This window comes from Hyperolius riggenbachi, chromosome 1, assembly GCF_040937935.1.
Source record: "Hyperolius riggenbachi isolate aHypRig1 chromosome 1, aHypRig1.pri, whole genome shotgun sequence".
Lineage (NCBI taxonomy): Eukaryota > Metazoa > Chordata > Amphibia > Anura > Hyperoliidae > Hyperolius > Hyperolius riggenbachi.
Window position 1 is genome coordinate 514393082 of NC_090646.1, and position 24661 is coordinate 514417742.

A 24661-nucleotide genomic window follows, 5' to 3' on the forward strand; every position below is an offset into this window, starting at 1 on the left:
ACAAGGTTACTGCATTTCTCACATGCAATATTGCAAAATCACGGCAAAAGATCTGAAGCGTTTTTATTTTAATTTTTCATTTACAGAAAGTAAGATACACAACATATGTCTTGAACCAGCTGAAACAATTTTTCCAGTTTCCGTATTTTATTCTCAATAAACTGAGAACAAAATTACCTACCCCTCTAGGGAGTCTTATCTGAAAGGAAGTAAAATACAAGACAAAGACATATTTCTCAAATACAGAAAACACATACCTAATATTCTCTCCAGCTCTTCACATTTCTTTACTTCACCAACAAATTTTCTCTGGAAGGCACTTACATGTGGATTGAGCTGTCGTTACAATAACAGTGTTAAAACAGACAAGGGATGAAAGCACAAACTGCAACAAATTGCTTTATGTAGATTTATACATTTTCCTGATTCAAGTCAAATCAAATTACAGACATAGTTCAGGGCCATTTAAAGAAAAAAAAATTGTCTCAACATGAGGGTACATGAGTCTGTCTGGTCTCAGAGCTCACCCCATGCAGAGGCGTTAACTCAATCTCACAGAGAGCATGCCATGAGAAGAGAGGCCTGTGCAGGAATGGGAGTGTGAGGCTATAGGTGGCAGCAAGTAGAAACAGAAAGACCTGGAGCCCACTATAGCTCTTTCAGCAGTGAATCATGCTTTATAGGAATTACTTTCCGCAAGCACAACGCTGCTGAAAGTGAATGGCTATGATCCCACAGAAGCCAATACGTTTTACCGAAATAGCAATCACTCTTTATGAAGCATTTTCCAGCGCTTACACGAGGGAAAGCACAGCCCAAAATAATTTCCCCTGAAATTGCTCCGCTTTTAAAGAGACACTGAAGCGAAAAAAAATATATGATATAATGAATTGGTTGTGTACTATGAATAATTACTAGAAGATTAGCAGCAAAGAAAATATTCTCATATTTATTTTCAGGTATATAGTGTTTTTTCTAACATTGCATCACTCTATAATATGTGCAGATTACACAACGCTCAGCATTCAAAATGAGTCTTTCAGAGCAGTCTGTGAAGTAATGACATCTCCTCTGGCAGAGGAAAAGTAAACAGTTCAATTACAGTTGAGATAATAAAAAAGTCAGATAACAGCCTTCTCCAGGACTAAGTTAAGGCCCATACACACGTCGGATTTGCGCGAACGACGGGTCGTTTGAACGTTCCGTCGTTCGCACGTTTCCGCATGAAATCCGGCGTGTGTACAGACTATCGTTCGGGAGATAAGACTGGTTACCAACGATCCGCCGGGCGGATCGCTGGTAACCAGTCTTATCTCCCGAACGATAGTCTGTACACACGCCGGATTTCATGCGGAAACGTGCGAACGACGGAACGTTCAAACGACCCGTCGTTCGCGCAAATCCGACGTGTGTACGGACCTTTAGTCAGAGAGCTTAATAGCTTTTTTGCATAGAGATAACAACTGGAGTTTCTCAACTCTTCCTGTACTGGAAACAATTACACTGATGTATCTGATCTTAATGTTTTTTTTCTTAGCTGTACTACACATACAAATCATAATATCATCATTTTTTTTCCGCTTCAGTGTCTCTTTAAAAGTGGCATTATACTCCCGAATCTAAAACTGCAGTAACTACTCTGCAGTGAAAGTATACATTTTTACACTCAGAATGTATGGAATTTCTTCCAAATGTTCTTTTATATAACAAATAGTTACAGAAATATCTTTGGGAGTATAATACCACTTAATGGTACAAAATCTAAAAACAATGCTAGCATCTTTAGAGCTTTTTACAATTGCAAATAGGTTCCAAGCCAAAGGCACTCGGATACAGTTTAACTGTTTAGTCAGGGTTGGACGAATATTCTTTGGAAAAAAATATATAATTAATTGGGGGGGGGGGGGGGGGGGCGCCCCATGGGCTGTTTGTGATAGAGAGATGGGCAGGGCAGGTACTCTGGATTGACTGTCTCTCTCTCTCTATGGGCCATATGCAATTTACTTTTTCACCTGAGTTTTCTCCTAGGTGATAATTTTTCATCTTTTTAAAATAACCTTCCAGCACTTTTCAATTAAAAAAGTACCACAAAATAAACCAAAGTACTATTAAATTTATTTTGAGTATTTTCTTGCTTTCTGGTGGCTTAAAGGGCATTTTATTGACAAGTTGTGAAAATATCACCTAGGAGAAAACTCAGGAGAAAAAGTGAATTGCATATGGGCCTATATGTCCAGAGTACAATGTGATCCATGGAGTATAAAAAGCATGTGAGCCAGGTTTCATTACTACAGTGTACTGTGAGGGCTGCATCATTTAACACACGATACATGTACAAAAGACGAACAGTGAAAATTGGGGCTCTGTTTAGAATTTCATATAGTCGTATTTAGAAACATGTTAAGCTGGGCTGTTCACTTTTTATTTGTCTTTACTACACTATCAGTTTGTCAGACGCTATGAGCTTGTGACGTTCATTATCTAACAAGGGTCACTGGAGAACACGTGTGTAATAAGTTGCAGATGGTGCATTTTAAAGCTTCACAATCAATTTCTCCCCACTGTAACAGATAGAAATTTAAAGGCTTTTCTTTAGATTGTTATTCCTTTTGAGTAGAGATATTTCTTATTTGACTAATAACAGAAACCAAACACAGGGAATGGCAGACCAACAACTTCTTTCAATGGTCTAGACTTCTTCCCAATGCTATATAACTACAATATATGCAAGTCCTACATCATCCCTGTGTGTATCTGAGTAGAGATACAGCAGCAATACTATAGGAAATACAGGGCATTTACAGCCAAAGCATACATTTTAAAGATCCAATTCTGGGTTAGGTTTACCAATGCATTAGCTGCCAGCGCACAACATTGCAGACCAGGAGGACAGCAAGGGACCTGATAGATTGTAGGGACTTTAAGAAGCCCCAGGTAAGTAAATCTCAGGGTTTTTTTTTTTGGTTTTTTTTTTAATATTTCCTTTCCTAGTTCAAATAAAGGACAAATGCAAATCACACCTCTGTACTAACTTAAGGCTTATGGAGGTGCGGGAAGTGAGTAGGGATCTGAACATCAGCACAAGGAGATCAATTCCAGTACACCACTGCACCAGATGTTCTACATTATTAAAGTGTACCTAAAACAAATTGTTAAAATAAGATTAGATAGATATTAACCACAGTAGTGGTAACCCTCAGATTAGTCCAGAGGTTTCCTTGATACTATTACAGCCCACCGATCCAGTGCTGGGTCCCTCTAAAAGTATTCAACAAAAGCTTGTCGAATATGCTTCTCGTGGCCGTGCTCCTGCGGTGTACAAGCGCATCTGCACTGGGCACAGCATTCTCCTCTGTGCACGAGCGGCTTTGTTCTATTGATTATACCCAGACTGTACTCTAGCATGCCCAGTACAGATGTGCTCATACACGGCCGAGAGCACAGCCAGAACAAAAGAGGGTCCTGTGCAGAAGCAGTAGTTTTTGGGTGGATCTGTGAAGTCTCTTTAACAAAATCTTTAATTATTAACAGTTGTTTATGAAATATACATATAATTTCTAGTATAGAACACAAGGTGAACAGTCCAGCAGCAATAGATTCAATTCTCAAATTCTTTTTGAAATGTTTTGATCTCCACATCAAGGTAGCGAAATTTCACAGGATGGAAGAAAATTCCTTCACCTTTACTATTTGGCACTCCATGCTCGGAGTGCCAAATAGTAAAAGGTGAAGGAATTTTCATTGCTTCCCTATCTGTCACTTTACTGATGAGTTTTAACTGAAAGCTTTTTCACAATGCACTAGTGCAAGCATTTATGGCACTGGTCTACTTTAGGGAACCCAACAGGAGCCCGCAAAGGGAACAGTTCCCCAATTATCAGCACCCTCTACAGCATGAAGCGCTGTGATTGGTCAAATAATATGGGTATAGTTTTCTACAACCTGTCTGAAAACTAAAAGTTACGGGAGGGTGCCAATGCCATCCACGCAATCACGTTAGAGAAATTTCACTATGAGGTTTCCTGCTATATCCTCTAAACTAGACTAATGCAACATATTTTTGTGCATTGTAATCCCAATACACACAGAAGTGCATGAAAATGCACAGTAACATAAAGAGAAGCTCAGAACAACTAATCAGTCAAAATGTGTACGGCTTTATGCACTTTCAATGTAAAAAAAGCCATAAGATGCTACCATTGACCAACTATCTTGTCATGATACTGGTGACAACATTAGTGGACACTTTGGTACTTATCCGTTAGCCGGGCGCATCCGGCAGGTGGCGCTAATTACTATTCCCCCTCCAGGCCGACATGGATAGTAGGGAAAGATGTAACTCTGGTGGAGTTTTGTCGCCACCTAGAGGATGCACCCGGCTAACGGATAAGTACCGACACTTTTCTGCAATCAGCCTTAGGTCTGGAACTCACTAGGAGCGCTTTTCTGAGTGCTTTGTGATTTGAAAAGCTCTTGCTAAAGTAATGCTATGGGTGTGATATTATAAAATCCCCCATAGCATTGCATTAGCAATAGCTTTTGCATATCACTAGCTCTTAGAAAAGGCTGCTAGTGGGTTTGAGCCCTCATATGAGATTAAAGTGGACCCAAACCAAACATTTTTTTTAATTCAAAATATTTAGTTGCACCACTCTGACACATACAAAGATAAATAAACACTCCTTCAAACCTATGATCATTTCAGTGCATGCTTTTCACCCTTCTCTTTTCATAGCTAGGGTTATACTGGAGGCAGCCATTAGCAATTCCTCCATTGCAGGACACCATCTACTCCACCAGTTTGCCGGAAAAATCCCGGCAATTTGAAAGGAAGGGAGGGGTTCCTCCAATAAATGTAAAATATTTTATATTTGTCATCATGCAGCTGAAAAAAGGCTGCTATTTATTATTATAATTTAGAAAATAGATTTTATTTCTGAAATCTTGTATTTTTAATTTGGGTCCACTTTAATGAGCCTAATGAGAGCCAAAAGCTGCAGAACAGGGCCACCTGCCAGTAGAGAATTTGTGCCTGATTCCCATAGGAACCAATCATATTTTTAGTAAATCAGCACTGTAAAAGTGACAGTTAAAATGGGGGGGGGACACCATTTTTCAAGGAACCTACAATTGGCAAAGGCAAACCCAGAAAAAAAAGCCTTAGGCCCGGTTCACACTTGCGGTGGCCCTCCGGAATCGCCGTGCCGGAGCCGCACCGCCTGCAGAACGGACGGAACGGACGCACGGCATAGCAATTTAAGCCTATGCGTCCGTTCACATGGGTCCGTTCTGCAGAACCGGAGCCGGGCCGGATCCGGACTCCGGCCTCCGTTCCAACATGCGCTATTTTTTCATCCGGCCCCTCCGGCAGCCATATCCGGGGCGGAGCCGGACTGCACCATCCGGCCAATACAAACAAATGGGAACCGGAGGCCGCACAACACACTGGCTGAGAAATCCGGATGTTCTACCCCACTTCCTATGCGGATTTTTGCGGCGATATTGGCTGGGGACACATGGGCAAGCATTTTGGAGTGGAGCAGCACGAGCTGGAGGTGTTGGCAGGATGTTGGCAGCATGTCGGAGGTGGAGGTGAGTGCTAAACAGCAGAGGGCCTGATTCCACAGGTCCCCCTTCTGCTGACCTCCCAGACCCCAACGGTTTTTTTTTTTTTACGTTAACTTTGCCAAACGGATCCGGATCGCATCCTGATTACCACCTGATGCAACCTGACCGGATCGGATCCGGATCAGAACCGTACGGTTCCGATCCGGATCCGGTCCGGATCCGGTCAGGTCATCCGGTCCGTTTGGCAAACAACCGCTAATGTGAACCGGGCCTTATGGTGTCCATCAGAGTTAAAACATGAATTTATATTTCAACCTACAGGCCATGGAACAAGAATAGGAAGAGAAGTTAAAAAACATGTAAAATGGCTCATCCAATAACAACTCTTGGAAATACCTCAACAACCTAACTCTTCTCTGGTGAGTCCGTACCCCTTGCCTACTATTGACACTGACAGGACATTTGAGTGACAGCTTGGTCAAACCCCCTTCCAGAACATCACAGAAGATGCCCACTCAAAGAAGTGCCATGTTTAACTCAAAATTAAAACATTAAGGGGTCATTCCACTTGTACAAACGTATACTACATTCCTATTGTTCAGGGAGAGAGGACTTAAATTAGAAACATACTAGCCAGCACATTTTTAATACAAGCTTGATTTAATCTGTCCATACAATATAAAATGAATTCAACTATCCAACAAAAATATAAACAGATAATAAAAATGACTAAACTGACCCTGGCAATAAATGCACACATTTCCTCTCTTAATTGATATTTTCTTCTCCAGAAGTTTGTCATGGTATGTGTGATCAATATTATTATTATTATTTGGCATTTATATAGCACCAACATGCTCTGCAGCACTTTACCGATTACATATGGTCTTTGTCACTGACTGTCCCTCAGTGGAGCTTGCACTCCTTACCAGTCATTTTCTAACTTTTTTTTAGTTTTATCTTACTTTCGTTTAACTGATCAATTCAAACAACTCAACCTGTTGGGAAAACCAACATCAAGCAGCAATTGAATGAGCTAAAAAAATACTCACATCCCTGAACTCTGCCAGTCCCATTTCCCCCAGCTCGCTGACACAATCATAAGCCGAGCTGGACTGGAGGAATAGCTGTGCCAGGCACATCGTCTCACTCCGGAACGGCGATCCCATTGCTGCCTATACTCTCTGCCACTCCGAAGCCTCAGATACACTCTGCCACTCAGAAGCCTCTGGTGGGCAACAGGCTCTATCACATCCGCAATATTACGTGCAAGTGCGCTCCACGTCTCCCACTTCGCCTCATTCCTACCAGTGCACTGCACTTCCGGGAACTACACACTTCCGTCTCTGCCTCCACGTGATCTACACCACAGACAGAGACAGACTCGGAAGGGAAGTCTATTTGGGAGGGACGGAGTGCGACCAAGTTCAGCGTCCACGTGACTGTGTTCCTGACGAATCAGTGCATCACGCCCGTGGTTACCATGGAAAACTACGCGCCTACTGTCATGGCGTCTTAGCAACGAAGCTGTGCGCCCTGGATGGGTGGCTGACAGAGCGCAAAAAGAAATGGTACCCCAAGTGGGCGCCTGCATAGTCCTTATCGGCATCAGCGTGCTAATATCGGCTACAGAGGCATTCACTGTCTCAGGTTTGTACTTACATTACTGACTGAACCAACAGTTATTTTTGTAGGTTGATAGAGGCAAGGCTTGCGTGCCTTCTCTTGTATTGGCAAGGAGAGCACTCGTACTGACTCGGAGAGATGAGCTTAAATTTAGAGTTGGGCCGAACCTCCGATTTTAGGTTCGCGAACCGGGTTCGCGAACTTCCGCGGAAGGTTCGGTTCGCGTTAAAGTTCGCGAACCGCAATAGACTTCAATGGGGATGCGAACTTTGAAAGAAAAAAAAAATTATGCTGGCCACAAAAGTAATGGAAAAGATGTTTCAAGGGGTCTAACACCTGGAGGGGGGCATGGCGGAGTGGGATACACGCCAAAAGTCCCCGGGAAAAATCTGGATTTGACGCAAAGCAGCGTTTTAAGGGCAAAAATCATATTGAATGCTAAATGACAGGCCTAAAGTGCTTTAAAACATCTTGCATGTGTATTCATCAATCAGGTAGTGTAATTAAGGTACTGCTTCACACTGACACACCAAACTGTTCACTGAACAGAACAGGTATGCAGTGGCGGGTTCACTGAACAGAACAGGTATACAGTGGCGGGTTCACTGAACAGAACAGGTATACAGTGGCGGGTTCACTGAACAGAACAGGTATACAGTGGCGGGTTCACTGAACAGAACAGGTATGCAGTGGCGGGTTCACTGAACAGTACAGGTATGCAGTGGCAGGTTCACTGAACAGGTATGCAGTGGTGGGTTCACAGAACAGGTATGCAGTGGTGGGTTCACAGAACAGGTATGCAGTGGTGGGTTCACAGAACAGGTATGCAGTGGTGGGTTCACTGAACAGGTATGCAGTGGTGGGTTCACAGAACAGGTATGCAGTGGTGGGTTCACAGAACAGGTATGCAGTGGTGGGTTCACAGTACAGGTATGCAGTGGTGGGTTCACAGAACAGGTATGCAGTGGTGGGTTCACAGAACAGTTATGCAGTGGTGGGTTCACAGAACAGGTATGCAGTGGTGGGTTCACAGAACAGGTATGCAGTGGTGGGTTCACAGAACAGGTATGCAGTGGTGGGTTCACAGAACAGGCATGCAGTGGTGGGTTCACAGAACAGGCATGCAGTGGTGGGTTCACAGAACAGGTATGCAGTGGTGGGTTCACAGAACAGGTATGCAGTGGTGGGTTCACAGTACAAGTATGCAGTGGTGGGTTCACAGAACAGGTATGCAGTCAGGGACAAGCTACGCCTAACTAATCTTTCCCTATGAGAGACAGTGCAGCAGCTCGCCCTACTCTCACTAATGCAGGCAGGCAGTGGCACACGAGTGACCGTAATGGCCACCGCTGCCTGCCTTATATAAGGGGGGTGGCGCTCCAGGGGTTAGTGTAGCCTAATTGGCTACACTGGGCCTGCTGACTATGATGTAGAGGGTCAAAGTTGACCCTCATGGTGCATAATGGGGCGAACCGACCTTCCGCAAAAGTTCGCCTGCGTCAGTTTGTGAGGCACGGAGGACGCCGTCCACGCCCTCCGTGCCGTTCCGCCGGGTCCCCGCCGCTCAGTATCCCCCCGAACGTCCCCCGACCGCACGGCCCGGGTCGGGCTCTTCAACCTTCACAAAGATGGCCGCCAGAGCTGGCCGCGGCTGTGCAGTCCGCATAGCCGCAAGTGCGACTGCGCACCTCTAAGGCCAACCCCCAATCCACGTAACAGGCTGTTTCCTGTAGCGTGGATCGGGGGGTTGGCCTTAGAACTGCGCAGCCGCGGCCAGCTCCGGCGGCCATCTTTGTGAAGGCTGGAGAGCCCGACCCGGGCAGTGCGGTCGGGGGACGTTCGGGGGGATACTGACCGGCGGGGACCCGGCGGAACGGCACGGAGGGCGTGGACAGCGTCCTCCGTGCCTCACAAACTGACACAGGTATCTAACTTTTTTTTATTGTTTTTTGAGCAAACAGGCCTCATAAGTCCTTTAAAGGGGTTCTTTCGCAAAAAAAAGTAGGCAGTTAAAAAATGTGACAGATGACAGGTTTTGGGCCAGTCCATCTTTTTAAGGGGGATTCTCAGGGCTTTATTTGTTTTCAAAAGCATTTCCTGAACAACAGTTTAACTGCCAAAATAGCAAGATACCAGCAGGTCTCCCTAATCACTTGCACACTATTATGTCAGTTAAATTTTGCAACTGTTGTTCAGGAAATGCTGTTGAAAACAAAGAAAGCCCTGAGAACCCCCCTTAAAAAGATGGACTGGCCCATAACCTGTCATCTGTTACATTTTTTAACTGCCTACTTTTTTCGTGAAAGAACTCCTTTAAGGACCAGAGACCGCTGGTACAATACCGACGGAATCCCAACGAATCACTGTGCGTACCGCCATCACCGCCGTGCGCCGGGATCCTCCTGACATAGACTCTGCCGACTGCCGTCCCTTTGACGGCAGTCTCATGTGAGCCGGGCAGGAGCCACTTTCATTGGCTCCTGACTGTGTCTATCAATGTAAGCCAATGGGAGTGGCTTACATTGGCTATCATGGACAGTGAACTGAATTGCTGCTCCCATTGGCTATCAAAGTAAGCCAATGGGAGCAGCTTACATTGATAGACACAGTCTTGAGCCATTGAAATTGGCTCCTGACTGGCTCACACGGCTGTGCCGTCACAGAGATAGGCAGAGCCTGTGAGCTGTGGCGAGAAACGTCGGTTTGAGCGGTGCGATCGGCGGGGAGCAACGGAAACGGCGAATGCACGCTGTGGGCGGTGATTGAAATCTACGCCCTGCCAGCCAGGAGCCCACCAAAACAGGGCGTAGATTTCAATCACTGTGGTTCTAAAGAAGTTAATGAGTTATGTCTCTAGCAGTCCACTTCAGAGTGTGCAATATTTCTTCAATTACTCTCTTATGTACCTATGTTAATTTTGACTCCACTTAATTATAGATAATAAAATAATTATGGATCTGTACCCTTTCTACAGGATTCTACCCTTCCAAAATATTTATGTCTGGGCCGCAAGTGACTTCATTTCTTGTTGCAAATACAACTAACTTCAGCTTATCCATTTCAGTCATTACAGATCCTGGTAAGTTGTTGTTATTATCATTATTACTGTTCATCTGTATAGTGCTGATACATTTTCCACTGAGCTTTTGCTTTTGCAGTTAATTTTTCTAATAGTCCCTCGGCGGGACTTACAAACTAACGATCTAATTTATTCATATCTGTAACAATGTTATGGTTTGAATTATTTGCCCATAAAATCAGTTTTCTTCTTTCAGCTTCTATACCTGCCCAGAGCTGCAATGGAAAGAGTAGCACAGACAACTGGAATTCAGAGTCTACATCTTTGACTCTGTCGGTAGGAAAAATGAATTCAGAATTTTTTAAAATTATTTTTAACTTGCAAAGCATCTTCCCTTTCTTAGCTCTAGTGAACACTGTCAGAGAGATAAAACATTGCTGGTGTTCTTTTTCAGTTTTTAGGCTGCTTTCTCACCAAGACGTTGCGTTTAGGGGACGTTATAGGGCACCTGGTGGTGTTGGAGCAAGGGGTGAAATAATTGTAGTGGTAAAGAGGAAATGAATAAATGACACACGTCACTGATACTGGTGGGGGTAAAAAGATAACTAGCCATAAATCACATGAAATGAGATAATGGTGATAGTAGCTCACTACTTTCATGGTTAAGCACACTAAATGGCAGCAATGTAAGTAGCAACCTTATGAGAGCAGTAACCAAAAGTGGTAGTGACAGGACTAACCTACTGAAAGAGTTAACACTCCACAGGACTCGAGAGCTGACAGCAGCAGTCATTGGGGGTGGTGAGTATATGGGTCAGGAGAAGATGACTGGTGTGAACGGACAGTGGCAGTAACAGGAATGATAGCTCTGGGTAAGACTAGGTGACAGTAGTGGATCGAGAGCAGTCACTGGTAGGAGGAGGTGAACCAACAGGTAAATGTGGCATCAGTCGAGGGAAAGTAGCAGTTGCTGAAGTGAGGACAATAGAGTATTATAGGAACAGCAGCACAGCAGCAGTTTTTAGGAGCAGGAAGTTATGAAGGCACCAGAAGGTTGTTATAAGAATGGCACAGGCAGTCACAGGAGATGACACTGGACAATAACAGGTGAAGGAAGTGGTGGAGGGGGGCAGAAGCCTGTAAACAGGCAAGAAAATGTTACAGAAGTGGAGTTACATTGGCACTCACAGGTTTGGAGGCAGGAGGAGGTGACAGTTGCAGTTACAGGAGAGGGGGAGATTAATTAATGAAAGGGCCGGAGGAGTTGAGTGAGCAGGAAGGTGGAACGTGACATTAAAAAATGGTGCAGGAGAAGAGTAAAGGAACACCCTATTTACTGGAGATGGTGAGATTGTTTGTGAAAGGGCAGGAGGAAGTTTAGTCATTTGAATACAGGATTTTCATAATCATGTGTCTACTCAAAATTATTTGCATTAAGTTTACCATCCCTATCTACTTGTACCTTTTATAAATAACTCCTGTATAATTGGACAAAATAGAACTATTGTATTTAGTCTATTCCTACATTTTATTTTTTAAGTTAACCACTTGCCGACCGCGCACTCATAACGCGCGTCGGCAAAGTGGCAGCTGCAGGACCAGCGACGCAGTATTGCGTCGCCAGCTGCAGGCTGATTAATCAGGAAGCAGCCGCTCGTGCGAGCGGCTGCTTCCTGTCAATTCACGGCGGGGGGCTCCGTGAATAGCCTGCGGGCCGCCGATGGCGGCTCGCAGGCTTAATGTAAACACAAGCGGAAATAATCCGCTTTGTTTACATTTGTACGGCGCTGCTGCGCAGCAGCGCCGTAAGGCAGATCGGCGATCCCCGGCCAATCAGCGGCCGGGGATCGCCGCCATGTGACAGGGGACGTCCCGTCACTGGCTGCACAGGACGGATAGCGTCCTGTGCAGCCCGGAACACCAGGGGGGCCAGGTAGGAGAGGGAGGGGGAGGATTTCGCCGCGGAGGGGGGCTTTGAGGTGCCCCCCCCCCCGCAACACCCGCAGGCAGGAGCGATCAGACCCCCCCAGCACATCATCCCCCTAGTGGGGAAAAAAGAGGGGCGATCTGGTCGCTCTGCCTGCACGCTGATCTGTGCTGGGGGCTGGAGAGCCCACCCAGCACAGATCAGCAACAACAGCGCTGGTCGTTAAGCGGGGGTAAAGGGTGGGTCCTCAAGTGGTTAAAGAACTACAGTGCTGTTTTGAAAATCAGGATACCTGTTCTAAGGCTACACACCTGCTACTTAGGTTGCTGTGATGGTTTCAGGCAGCTTGTCACAGTGTGTACCGGTGTGCCCAGATGCCTACCTGGTGTACTGCTTGTTAGCAATCAGACACACAGTTCAGCCATGTGACGTAATTGTATAGCCTACAACCCGCCCCTCTCATTAAAAAAAAAAACTGAGAGGGGCTGGAGATAGACGCGAATGGAGGCAGAGCTGCAGCTCAAAGCTCTGCCTCCAACAGGAAGGAGCCCTGCAATTTGCCCCGGGCATTTTGGGGTGATTAACCTCCCTGGCGGTTTGATTCCCGCGGCCGTGGGTGGTTTTTATTTTAACCTAATTTTTTTTTATCATGTAGCTAGCCTAGCGTTAGCTACATGATTCCCCCTCCCTGCGGCATCCCTCCCACCCCTCCGATCGCCGCCGGCGATCAAGCCCATCAGGAAATCCCATTCTGAATGGGATTTCCTTCAGGGCTTCCCCTGTCGCCATGGCGATGCACGGAATGACGTCATCAATGTCGTGACGTCACAGGGAGTCCCAATCCACCCCGTAGCGCAGCCTGGCGGCAATTGGCCAGGCTGCGCACGGGGTCTGCGGGGGGGGGGGTCCTCTTTCGCGGCGGATCGGCGGCGAGCGGATCGGCGGCGAGCGGCAGCAAGTGGAGAAACACACAGCCAGCAAAGTGCTAGCTGCGTGTTTAAAAAAAAAAAATATTCCAATAGGCCCACCAGGGCCCGAGCAGTGCCCTGCGGCGTTACTGGATGAGCTGAGCTCGTCTGTAATGCCCAGGAGGTTAAAACCTCGTTTTGCCGCAGGATAGCAGCGTTTCAGCTAACCCATTAATGCTTAAACAGGACTGGCTAAAAAAAAGGGTCATTTTCGGAGGCTTCAGTCTCTCTTTAACCATTATGTAGCAGATCGTTTCTTCTGCTTTAGCCTATTAAACCTGAAAAATAGTTCAGGGAGACATTTTTGCTCTTTGAAATGCAAACATGAAGAGTTTGCAAGTCCCTTAGGGCTTGGTCACAGTGCTCAGTTTTGCTGTAGAGTTATTCTGTATGTCATCTTACTGCCCATACAATTCCATAGGTCTGTTTACAGTGCTGTATTGTAACTGATCATGTTCAGACTGCCTTCTCAGATCAAAGTAAAGAAAAACATTTGTGTACACCAGGAAAAGGGAAGAAAATTACCTCATACAGTAGCTGCCCTGCAGGCGAGCTGCACTGAAACTAGGGCTAACATTACACCTAACGGGAGAGAAAGGTCCTGTATATACCCCACATACAGTTCCTGTATTTATGCAATGCAGCCATGCTGTATAAGAACTGCTGGGCAAGGTACACAAACTTAACTTGTTTGAAAAACATGAATTTATTTTATTATGTGGTAAAAAGAAAAATGTAGAGGTCATTTATAAGCCAAGCCCAGTCACAGTTTATATGCGTTTTAATAGAACTTTGTTTTATTATCTGCCGAAAGGAATTTAAATTTGATTTTCCAAGCGACATTTGTAACCCCCTGTGAGGGAATGTTCATTTGTATTAACCCTGCTAGCGGTTTGCTAAAAAATCGCCAGGGGGCAGCAAATCTTTTTTTTTTTATTTTTATTTTTTTGTTTTTTCATGTAGCGAGACAAAGTCTCGCTACATGATAGCCGCTGCTCAGCGGCATCCCCCCAGCCCCTCCGATCGCCTCCGGCGATCGGCGATCAGGAGATCCCGTTCAAAGAACGGGATCTCCTGGAGGGCTTCCCCCGTCGCCATGGCGACGGGGCGGGATGACGTCATCGACGTCGTGACGTCAAAGGGGATTCCGATCCACCCCATAGAGCTGCCTGGCACTGATTGGCCAGGCAGCGCACGGGGTCTGGGGGGGGGGGGGGGGGCGGCTGCGGCGCGACGGATAGCGGCGGATCGGCGGGTAGCGGCGGCGATCGGGCACTGCACGCAGCTAGCAAAGTGCTAGCTGCGTGCAGCAAAAAAAAAATTATGCAAATCGGCCCAGCGGGGCCTGAGCGGTGCCTTCCGGCGGCATAGCCCGAGCTCAGCTCGGGCTTACCGCCAGGAAGGTTAACACCCGTTTACCTCTTGGTATTTTATGTCATGTATCTGTTCAACTGTTTATATTTTGTAAAATTTACAATATAAACAATGAAACAGAAAAAAGTGGGCAAAAATTGTAGTTTTTGCAAAATAAAAATAAAATAACTTGTAAAGTAAGATAACTTTATCCAGAAATGGCGCTGATGGGTGTTTCTTAAAAGCTGCATGTCAAACAGGGATCCCTTTAACCTTGTGAATTAAACGTACATATGTAAAATAACTTTTCCATGCGCTAACCAAAATCAAAAGCTGTTTTATTGTACACAATTGTCAATGGTCATGCAATGCATATGAATCCAAATTTATCCACTCACACCTCATAAATTCACACACATATCACCATCTAGATTCTAGAAGGGTCCTTCTACCTTTCTACTTCAAAAATGTCTACAAAATAGTGCCCAAGCCTAGATGAGCCCTCAGTATCAGACACAGTTCTATTGAAAAGACAATCTCAAAAATATCCAAAAAAAAAGCACAATACGATCCGCTTTCACAAGCATCAAAAAAAGTTCCTGTTGATATATAAAATCGCAGAACAATTTCCTTCTGATTTCCAAGTTACTTCTATACCTTTTCCACTATGGATTCAGAGCGTTATACCAAACTCTCCAAGTCTTTAGTCAATATAACTCACAGTTTGGTGTTTTAATCAATTATGCTCTCACCATTTTTTCACGTGTATAGAAGACTCAGGTCCCCCACGTGCTCTTATACATTGGATCCTTATAACTTTTTCCACAGTCTGTCTGCCGCCTCCCAGCTTTTGCGGTGTATCTCAGCTGTAAGTCCCAGAGTGCTGTTCTCTGTACTTCCGCTCCACTACGCTGGTTCCGGCAGGCTTCTCTGATTGGGTGACGTCACCACTGGGGTTTGGAACTTTGTTTGAAATGTGGCCGCTACGCGATGCAGCCGATTGATTCCAATGATCCCCACTCCTTTCCAGATCGTTGAATCGATAGTATAGCAACCACATACGTTAACCTCGATGCGTTTCGACCAATGAAGCGTTGGTCTTCATCAGAATGATAACTTGTAAATTAATCTACTGCCTCATTCTCTTAAACAATCTCCAGGTGCCTGCTCACCCCCTGTCTCCCCTCCTCCCAGTTCGTCTGAAGCCATGATAGGCTGTCAATCAGTAGCAATCTGTAACGAGTGCAGCCGCGGCGGACTGCATCGCCACCGCGGCTGCCTCTGGGCCCCTGTCCGTCTCTCCGGTGTCTAGGACGCCGGAGACGGAACTATCTTTGCCCTGCAAGGTCGCTGTCTCACGCGGGCGTGCGCATAGACAGGACCTTTATTCCAGGAGAGGGCTCGTCAGCTGACCTGCTGGTCAGCTGACATCAGAGGAGACTCACGGCGCCCCGGATTGGCTGCTGCAGGGGGCGTGCCAGTGAGATCTCCTCTGCTTCTTAAGCCTTCGGGCTTCAGTCTAGCGCTGTCTGCTGTCGTGTATACTTGTGTGTCAGCGCTCAGATCTTAGACTAGTTCCGGTGTGTTTTGATCTGGGAGGAAACCAGGGATTTCACACAAGACTAGGAACTCTGTTCATTGTAGCGAGGTTCCAGTTGATGATAGATGTATATGCAGTGGTTGCAATATACATCTATCTATAGTTAGTTCTTCATTGCATTATTCTGTATTGATTTCCTGTGTATGACTCTGGCTAAACTCTGACTCTGATCTTGTTCTCTGACCCTGTACTTCTGCCTATCTGCCTTACTAGTTGCTGAACCTCTGCCTGATTTCCGATTACTCTCTTGTCTCACGATTCTGTACCGTTACTTATCTCTCTGTTGCCGAACCTTGCCTGTCAGACCACGCTACTCAACAGTGGGCCCTCGCCACTGGTGAGGTGCTAGCGTTACCAGCGTCTCTGGTGAAGTTATTCTTAATGCAGTCTGTCTCACCTGCCCCTAGGCTGCAGTACGATCTGAACCACCTACTCCTTAGGCTACCATCAGTTACAGTATTGTCTGTGCCTCCTGCTCCTGGGCTGCAGTACGGTCTGAGTCACCCGCTCCTTGGGAGATTCTATCTCAGTTTCAGTTTCCCCAGCTTGCTGGGGTTTGTACTTTTTATACGGACGGCCTATGTATTTTTAGTACCTCGCCAGCACCTCTGGCGAGGTCTTGCCACACTATACTGTTACCATATCTGTTAGTATGTTCTTGGAGCCTCCCGGAGGTCTGGCCGTATTTAGCAGTGCTGTGTAGCTAGTGCCAGCCAGCACCCCTGTAGAGGTCTAGCCGTTATTAGTTTCATCTAGTGCCAGCCTGCATCTCTGTAGGGGCCTAGTCTGTGTGGTTTCTGAAGCTCATCACCTCCACTGATGAGCACTGCTTATTTATTTATTATCCTCACCTGCTCCACTGGTGAGGTATAAGCTTAGTGATTCATAGTACCTTCTCAGCTCCTCTGGAAGGTTTAGTTAAAGCTGTCTGAGTCACTTGTGTCACCTTTCCAGCTCCACTGGAAAGGTCTGGGGTAGCTTCTTGCTGCCAAGTTTAGCTAGTTCCTTGCCGGCTCCTCTGATAGGACTAGCCGGTCTAATTCTGAAGGCTACCTAGTAGACCTTCCAGGCTATCTGGTAAACGTCTGTTTTTATCTGTCTGATTGGTTCTTGTCTCTCGCCGGTACCCCTGGCAGAGATCAGCCAAACTATCTCTGTATTCTCTGTCTGTATCATTCCCAGCCCCACTGGGGAGCCTTTTGTCTAAATCTGTCTTGTTTGTGTCCAGATTGTACCTTACCCATTCCTCTGGTAAGGTCTTCTAAAACCATTAAAGTTACGGTTGCACCAAACACTACACACTCTACTCTTGGTCTTGCTATACTGGTATTATTGGTGATTATGCGGATCACACATAATCAGGTATAGCGTCTGCATTATTGGTTATTCCGCAGATCACCAAATAATCAGACATCTGAGTTGTGGCACTAAACCATCACACAATCCCTGTCTCGCTGCTTGCCCATATGTGAGTGGGGAGGAGGTTTTCAACCTGGTTGGGTATAAGCAACAAAGCAGGTCATTTTGGTGCACGCTGTAACCCGCTCTGTGCCTGACCTGGTTGTTATTATGTCTATCGCCACACAAGGGTAATTCAGGGCTCCAGCTATCGTTGGATTCCAATTGACTTCTCCCTCCAAGTTGCTACGACTCGGAGGGGGATATAGTAATTAATGCTGCCCAGGATTTGTGTGGCAGGAGGGAGAGCCATCATTTGGCTCACCCTGCGCCAAAATGATGGGCGGCTTACATCCATGTACACATAAGTAATGAGTTGTCAGTTGCTAAATCTTTTTCAACTCTTTGGCTGGAAAGTGTAATGGTTAAGGGCTCTGCCTCTGACACAGGAGACCTGGGATCAAATCTCTTCCTATTCAGTAAGCCAGAAGCTATTCAGTAAGGATTTCTTGAGCAAGACTCCCTAACACTGCTACTTCCTACTCAGCGCATCCTAGTGGCTCCAGCTCTCAAGTGCTTTGAGTCAGACAGGAGAAAATCACTATACAAATACTGGAATTATTATTATTACTTTACTTTTTTTTAAGTTATTTTGCAAAAAAAGACATTTATTTCTTAAAAAAAACAACATTTTTATGCATAATTTATTGAACTGTGACTGAACTTCATAACCAAAAGCATAAACTAGCTTGAAAGATGAGCCAAAAATAGGAAGTGAATAGTCATTATCACATTGACACATTTATGTTTTGTTGGCAGAATGTTTTCAAAGTAACGGTCACATCAAAGAAGAATTTAACTCTCTGTGGTGTCAATGAAACCAATTGCTGTACCGGGGATCTCTGTGTTGTGGAAGCTCTTCAGGTTACAGCTTGCCAGAGTAGCACGCCCTTCACCAGTCTACTTATTTATGCTGAAATTTATGTCAACACCACTTTTGTAGGGACCGTGTCAGGTAAGAATTCATTACATCTGCATTTAAAGTCTACATAAGTTATAATTAAATTGTTCATGTTAACTGAGTGCAGGTACAAACATTAGGCCCACTGTGTTCTGTAAAAGTAAACTGTTGTTGCTAAATAAAAATAATGCCAAAGAAAAACATTTTCAAGAGGCCAAAGATTTGGGAATTGTCATTTTAATTTACAGTGAGGGACTAAGCTGCAGGGGGAGGGTTGTTTTTGCTCACCACACTCAAGCAAAGTGCAAAGCGGTTGATTCAATAAAAGTTGCTGTGTACAGGCAACTTTACCGATACTTCCACCAGGTGTGTAACGCTACTTGCATAACATGTGTAGTAAGCCAGCAAGATGTGCGTTATCTAGATAATGGGAGATGCATTATTTGTGCATTTCGACATACTGTATGTATTTTATGTAAGCATTAGTAAAAGTGTTGTGTGCTACTTGCACTCAGCAACTTAACTGAACATAAGTGAATCAATCCCAAAATGTCCACAGAAATACAGTGAAAATTTGTCCTGCATTTGCACATCACTGTACTGAGCCAACAGTACAAACATAGATTTAAGATCAGGGTAATTTACAGGTTATATTCAGATGAAGAAGGTGGGTCAGAGACCAGCATTTAATGTTCCAAGGCTGAACATGGCAATAAAATGTAATTTTTAAAGTGGACCTGAACTCATAACTTCTCTGCTGTGGCAGGCAGCTGATACAGGTGAGGGATCAAATTACAACTTAGTGCTTAGTCACAAATGAGGGGGAATTAGACAGGCTAAACTCTCTAAATAGAGAGTTCAGGTTCACTTTAAATAGAAGGCCTGTATCCTACAAAAAAACCCAACATGTAATGTATCTTACCATATACCAATAGATAGCGCCAGTGGGGAACTAAGAGCTGCACCATGGGATAAGGACCCCTTCAAGCCTTATACAATGAAATGTAGTGCGATAAACTTCTATCGAAAACCACTGTGCGCTACAACATCTTCTTAATTGCCCAATAAAAAAAAATGAAAGCTCATGAATTAAATTTCTCAGATATATAATTACACTTTCAGTCGTTAAGATGCAAGATTAGTCATCCATCTGTGTCTATTTCCTGACTCCAATCATTCATCTCTTTGATGACACAGAAGGAGGGCCTCTCTGAAAACAAAGCGTGTACACATCTATAAAAAGTTTACAGCCACACTTTAAATGAAAATAAAAAGTTTCCAAGTTATTATTATTTATTGTATTTATAAAGCGCCAACATATTATGCAGCGCTGGACATTAATTTAGGTTACAGACAATATTTAGGGGTGACAAACAGCAATATGACAATACAGGAATACAAGAAAACCAGATCACACAGCACAATATGAGTACAAGGTAATGCTTAGTCAGTCACTGGAGGGGAGCATGGAGATTAGTCAAGTTAGGTTCACTCAAATGCATAGCATGGGTGCATGATCTGGTAGGACACAAAAGCAGTAGGAGCCTGCCCAAAGGCTTACAATCTAGAGGGAGAGGTAGAGACACGAAAGCTAGGGACCAGAGTTCAGCTGCGGGTTTAGAGCAATTGTGAGGGGTGGTAGGCCAGAGTGAAAAGGTGAGTTTTAAGGGCCTTCTTGAAGGTGTTGAAGGAGGGGGCTACCCTAATGGGTGGAGGTAGGGAGTTCCATAGTGTTGGAGCGGCTCTTGAGAAGTCTTGGAGGCGTGCATGGGACTGGGTGATGCGGGGGACGGTCAGGTGAATTTCATTGGAGGAGCGGAGTGAGCAGCTTGGTGTGTATCTCTGAGTATCTCAAGTTCCACAAATGTTATACAGGGCAGTCTGCAAAGGTATATTTGGTATTTTCCTTATTTGCGGCAATACATGGTTAAAGTACACCTGAACTGAGAGGGATACGGTGGCTGATATACTATTTCCGATTAAACAGTACAGATTGCCTCCTCTGTCTCTTAACAACAACAATAACACTTTTATTGGCCATAGACCCTGAAGAAGCAGATCAGATGCTTCTGACTCAAGTCTGACTGGATTAGCTGCTTGCTTGTTTCAGGTGTGTGATTTGTGCACTACTGCAGCCAAATGAATTAGCAGGACTTCCAGGCAACTGGTAGTGTTTAAAAGAAAATAAATATGGCAATCTCCATATCCCGCTCAGTTCATGGACACTTTAGGCACATATACTGTACAGTATATTATGGTATGTTAGACACTTCCTCATTAATCGTTCACATTTTAGATTTGGTCTAACGGTATGTATTTTTTACAGATAACCAAACTGTCATACCCAATCAAGTGTACCAACCACTAGGGTCTTGCCCATGTAACCTGACTGCTGGGGCGTGTGACATCCTCTGCTGCTGTGATCAAGTAATATGTTTATTGCAATACTATCCATATCTGTGCTATAATTACATCCATCTCTTAAAATGCTATTAGCATTGCCTTGTCCACTGATGTGATTAACAGTAGGCATGGCAATAATGTAATGTAATTCAATTTAATTACTTACCAGGTACAATGCATATAGTGTATAGACACAGAAACTACAAATAGAGCTTTCTGGATATTTTCTATACTTTAGTTGGTTTGTTGCATTTGACTGTTTCTCTTAAGCTGTGATTCTAATAATTTATGTGAAAGAAAAAAAATAACTGGATGTTGTCTCCTTGTTCATTACAGGAATGTAATTCAAGTACAAAAGCATTGTTTAATGGCTCCTGTTACTCTGGAGTTTTTGGTGGCAACGTCTCCCCACCATTTGACCAGCTATGTAGTGTTCAGGAAAAGAACCATGCTCCAGATTGGTTTCCCTTCCTCTGTGTCCAGTCCTCCGTGGATAATTCACCATTTCTTGGGTACTTCTATCAGGGATACACTATGTAAGTAGTTATTCTGCACATATAGGTGGCAAGTTACAGATGTTTCAAGATGTCTTTGCAGTACTGCCCTGTGGCCAATATGGTGTAACCTAAAAGTGCCACCTCCAAGAACATAATGAAGTCACCATTTAAACAGCTTATAAGCGTTCTAGTGGACAATTAGAAAATTTTTTTGGTTATAGATGTGGTTGTGCAGGTTGGTGGGATATGTTCTAATTCTTACTACAGATGACTGGAATTGTGATGGTGGTAACATAGGAGAATGTTGGAAACACTGATAAATAAGTCATTATGGATTGATTGACTATAACTGAAAATTAAACCTTAAAGCAGAACTGTAGATAGAAAATAAACATGCTGTTTCACTTACCTGGGGCTTCCCCAAGCCCCCAGCAGCCGTCCTGTCCCGTGCCGCTTCTCGATGAGCCTCCGTTCTCCCGCCGCCAGCTACTTTCGGTTTCGCCGCCGGGTCACTGCGCCTGCGCGGCTCTGGCCACGCGTATCCTTTCTTCGCATTCCCCGCTATTGCAGAGGGGAAAGAAAGGATACGCTTGGCAGGGCTGCGTTGGCCTCGGCTTGCAAGTCGAGGTACCGGAAGGAGCGGCGGCGGGAGAACAGAGGCTCGGGCAGGACCGGCGTGGGACAGGACAACTGCTGGGGGCTTGGGGAAGCCCCAGGTAAGTGAAACAATGTGTTTATTTTCTGTCTACAGTTCCGCTTTAAACTGAACTGAACTGAAAAATAAACTTGTCATCATCATTTTGCCAAATGGACCACTTTTCACCAATATTCAAGGGCACCTCAGTAGTCTGTTTTTGTGGGTACGTTCTTGTTCCCTATCTATGAATTACAACCTGTTTTTCAACCCCTATTACATGGATTGATTCTAATCACAACAATCACCTAAAACTTGCTTTTACTGCTGCCATGTGACAGGAAATAGTGTGGCATCAGCCATATTACAAGTGTTAAAGGACCACTATTGCAAAAATCTTAACATTTAAAGGAAACCTAAACTGAGAAGGATATGGATTTTTCCTTTTAAAATAATTGCCTGACTCTCCTGCTGATTCTGTGTCTCTAATACTTTTAGCCACAGCCCCTCAACAAGCATGCAGATCAGATTATCTGGCTGAAGTCAGACTGGATTAGCTGCATGCTTGTTTCAGGTGTGTGATTCAGCCACTACTACAGCCAAAGATATCAGTAGGATGCCAGGCAACTGGTATTGTTTAAAAGGAAACATCCATATCCCTCTGAGTTAAGGTTCCCTTTAAAGTACATGCATACGAATACAAATAAGAAGTACATTTTTTCAAGAGGAAAAGGAGACATAAATTACTTTTTCTTCTATGTTGCTGTCACTTAGTAGGTAATAGAAATCTGACAGAACTGACAGGTTTTAGGCCAGCTCATCTCCTCATAGGGGATTCTCAGTGTTTTCTATGTTTTCAAAAGCACTTAGTAAATGGCAGTTGCTCCATCCAACTACCAAAAAAAAAACTGCTACGAACTGGGAGGCTGGCCAGCATATTTGTATCAATCCTTTTCAGGGAGTGTCTTTTAAAAAAAATAAAGGCCGTGATGAGAATCCCCCCTGAGGAAATGAGCTGGTCCAAAACCTGTCGGTTCTGTCAGATTTCTACTACCTACTGTAAGCGACAGCAACATAGGAGAAAAGTAATTTATGGCTCATTTTACTCTGGAAGAAACATACTTCTCATTTGTATGTGTTTCCATTTGTTTTAAATTTTACACTTTTTTGTAATAGTGGTTCTTTAATGATCAATAGAGTAATACAGTAAATTGAGTGCACACATGTCTCAGAAAGCTTGAGTGACCCCAGCTGAGCCACTGTAGCTTGATTTATCTCAGTTGTGTCAGAAAAGCTTTGGTGTCCACATCTATTCACAGGAACCTGAGTGACTGTTGACATTTTGCAAGAGGCTGAGCACTCACGGTAGTGCAGGTATGTCAAACCGGTCCTACGAGGGCCGAGGTCCTCACACATTTTTGACACAGCTCAAATTAATGGATGGGTCTGAATCGGGAAAGGTGTGGTCCATCAGGAAGAACACATTCCTCTCTTTCTTAGTCCATCCTAAACACTGGCATGGATCTGGCCCTCCAGGCCTGGAGTTCGACATTCGTGCCGTAGTATCATAGGAAACATAATGAGCATGTCGCAGCAGCATAAGTAACTATAACTTTGAGTGGCAATAGCGTCAATGTCATAGCATCATAAATAACTATAGTCACAAGAGTCCGTTCGCGGGAGACCAAGTGACAGCTGCATCAATTAATAAAGATTGTACTTAAAGTGTATAAAATGAATTAGACCTCATTCAAATTGATGGATAAGATTAATAACTTGTTCAGGCAGTTAGCATTTCTTTCCAGCAATTGCTAAATGCTTTCGAGCTTTGGTGTAACTGAGAATGTACACATCAAGCTCAGAGGTTGCTCACAGCAGATAACTGTGTGGTCATTGTGTGTGTGTAAAAACAGGCTTGTACAATCTCTCTGGGGCAATGACTTGGCTATGCCTCGACATTAGACTGTGAACACTTGGTAGGCACAATGTTATGACCAACTGCACAGAAAAGCACAAGCAATAGTTAGAGGCAATAGTTTAAGAGATGTATTAATAATTTACCTGATCTAATAGTTTATGGGTACATTAAGGTGTTTTAATGCATCTCTATTAAGGCTTAACCCCAGGAAAATACTTTGTTTTAGTCTGTAATGTAGACACCGTTTTGATTAACTACAGTGTTATTTTCTAAATGACTGTTTGGTCTACCTTATTTACAGGAGTCCCTCTCAGACTTCAGCTTTCAATCTGACCTTCCAGTCTATTTCTCAAGGAGCTATTAGTGGCTATAAACAAGGAAAGCCCATTTTGACTTATGGATCCAATGAATATTTAACTATCCCACAAGTAAGCGCTGTTTTATGTAGCTGAAACTCTCAAGGGAAACTTGGTAGTAAGAGGAATACTAAGGTCGCCAGATTTGCTATGTTTTACAAAAAGCTACTTGCATGGTTGGTGGGCTGATCCTCTGGCTCTAGTCCTGAACCAGGGAGAGCTGATGCCATCATGGACAAACTGGGCAACTGCTTTAAGGGCCCAAACGCTTTTATGACACGTCAGGGGTCACGGAGGTTGGCAGGACTTATATATGATGGCCCAGTTGGGACACTTCTTCATCTCTCATATCAATGCAGATTGGCAGGGAAGAGTGGTAAACATATGTTAAGTCTTGCGGTGTCTTCAGTCTCTGTTGACCCTCCCACGAAGA

General features: G+C 44.4%; 2 protein-coding genes across 2 annotated transcripts in view; one reads left to right on the forward strand and one right to left on the reverse strand.

Annotated features, from left to right (window-relative positions):
- The window catches only part of ATP6V0A2 (ATPase H+ transporting V0 subunit a2), a 68661-nt gene extending 61666 nt beyond the window's left edge, over positions 1-6995 (reverse strand). Inside the window, 2 exon segments of the mRNA XM_068244116.1 lie at positions 258-336; positions 6621-6995. Coding sequence (XP_068100217.1) covers positions 258-336; positions 6621-6737 — 196 coding nt within the window. The 5' untranslated portion in view covers positions 6738-6995.
- Positions 6917-24661, forward strand: part of TCTN2 (tectonic family member 2) — a 31823-nt gene continuing 14078 nt past the window's right edge. The window contains exons 1-7 of the mRNA XM_068244128.1: positions 6917-7218; positions 10169-10273; positions 10470-10549; positions 18279-18474; positions 20747-20847; positions 21160-21359; positions 24174-24300. Coding sequence (XP_068100229.1) covers positions 7137-7218; positions 10169-10273; positions 10470-10549; positions 18279-18474; positions 20747-20847; positions 21160-21359; positions 24174-24300 — 891 coding nt within the window. The 5' untranslated portion in view covers positions 6917-7136. The remainder of the gene's footprint in view (positions 7219-10168; positions 10274-10469; positions 10550-18278; positions 18475-20746; positions 20848-21159; positions 21360-24173; positions 24301-24661) is intronic.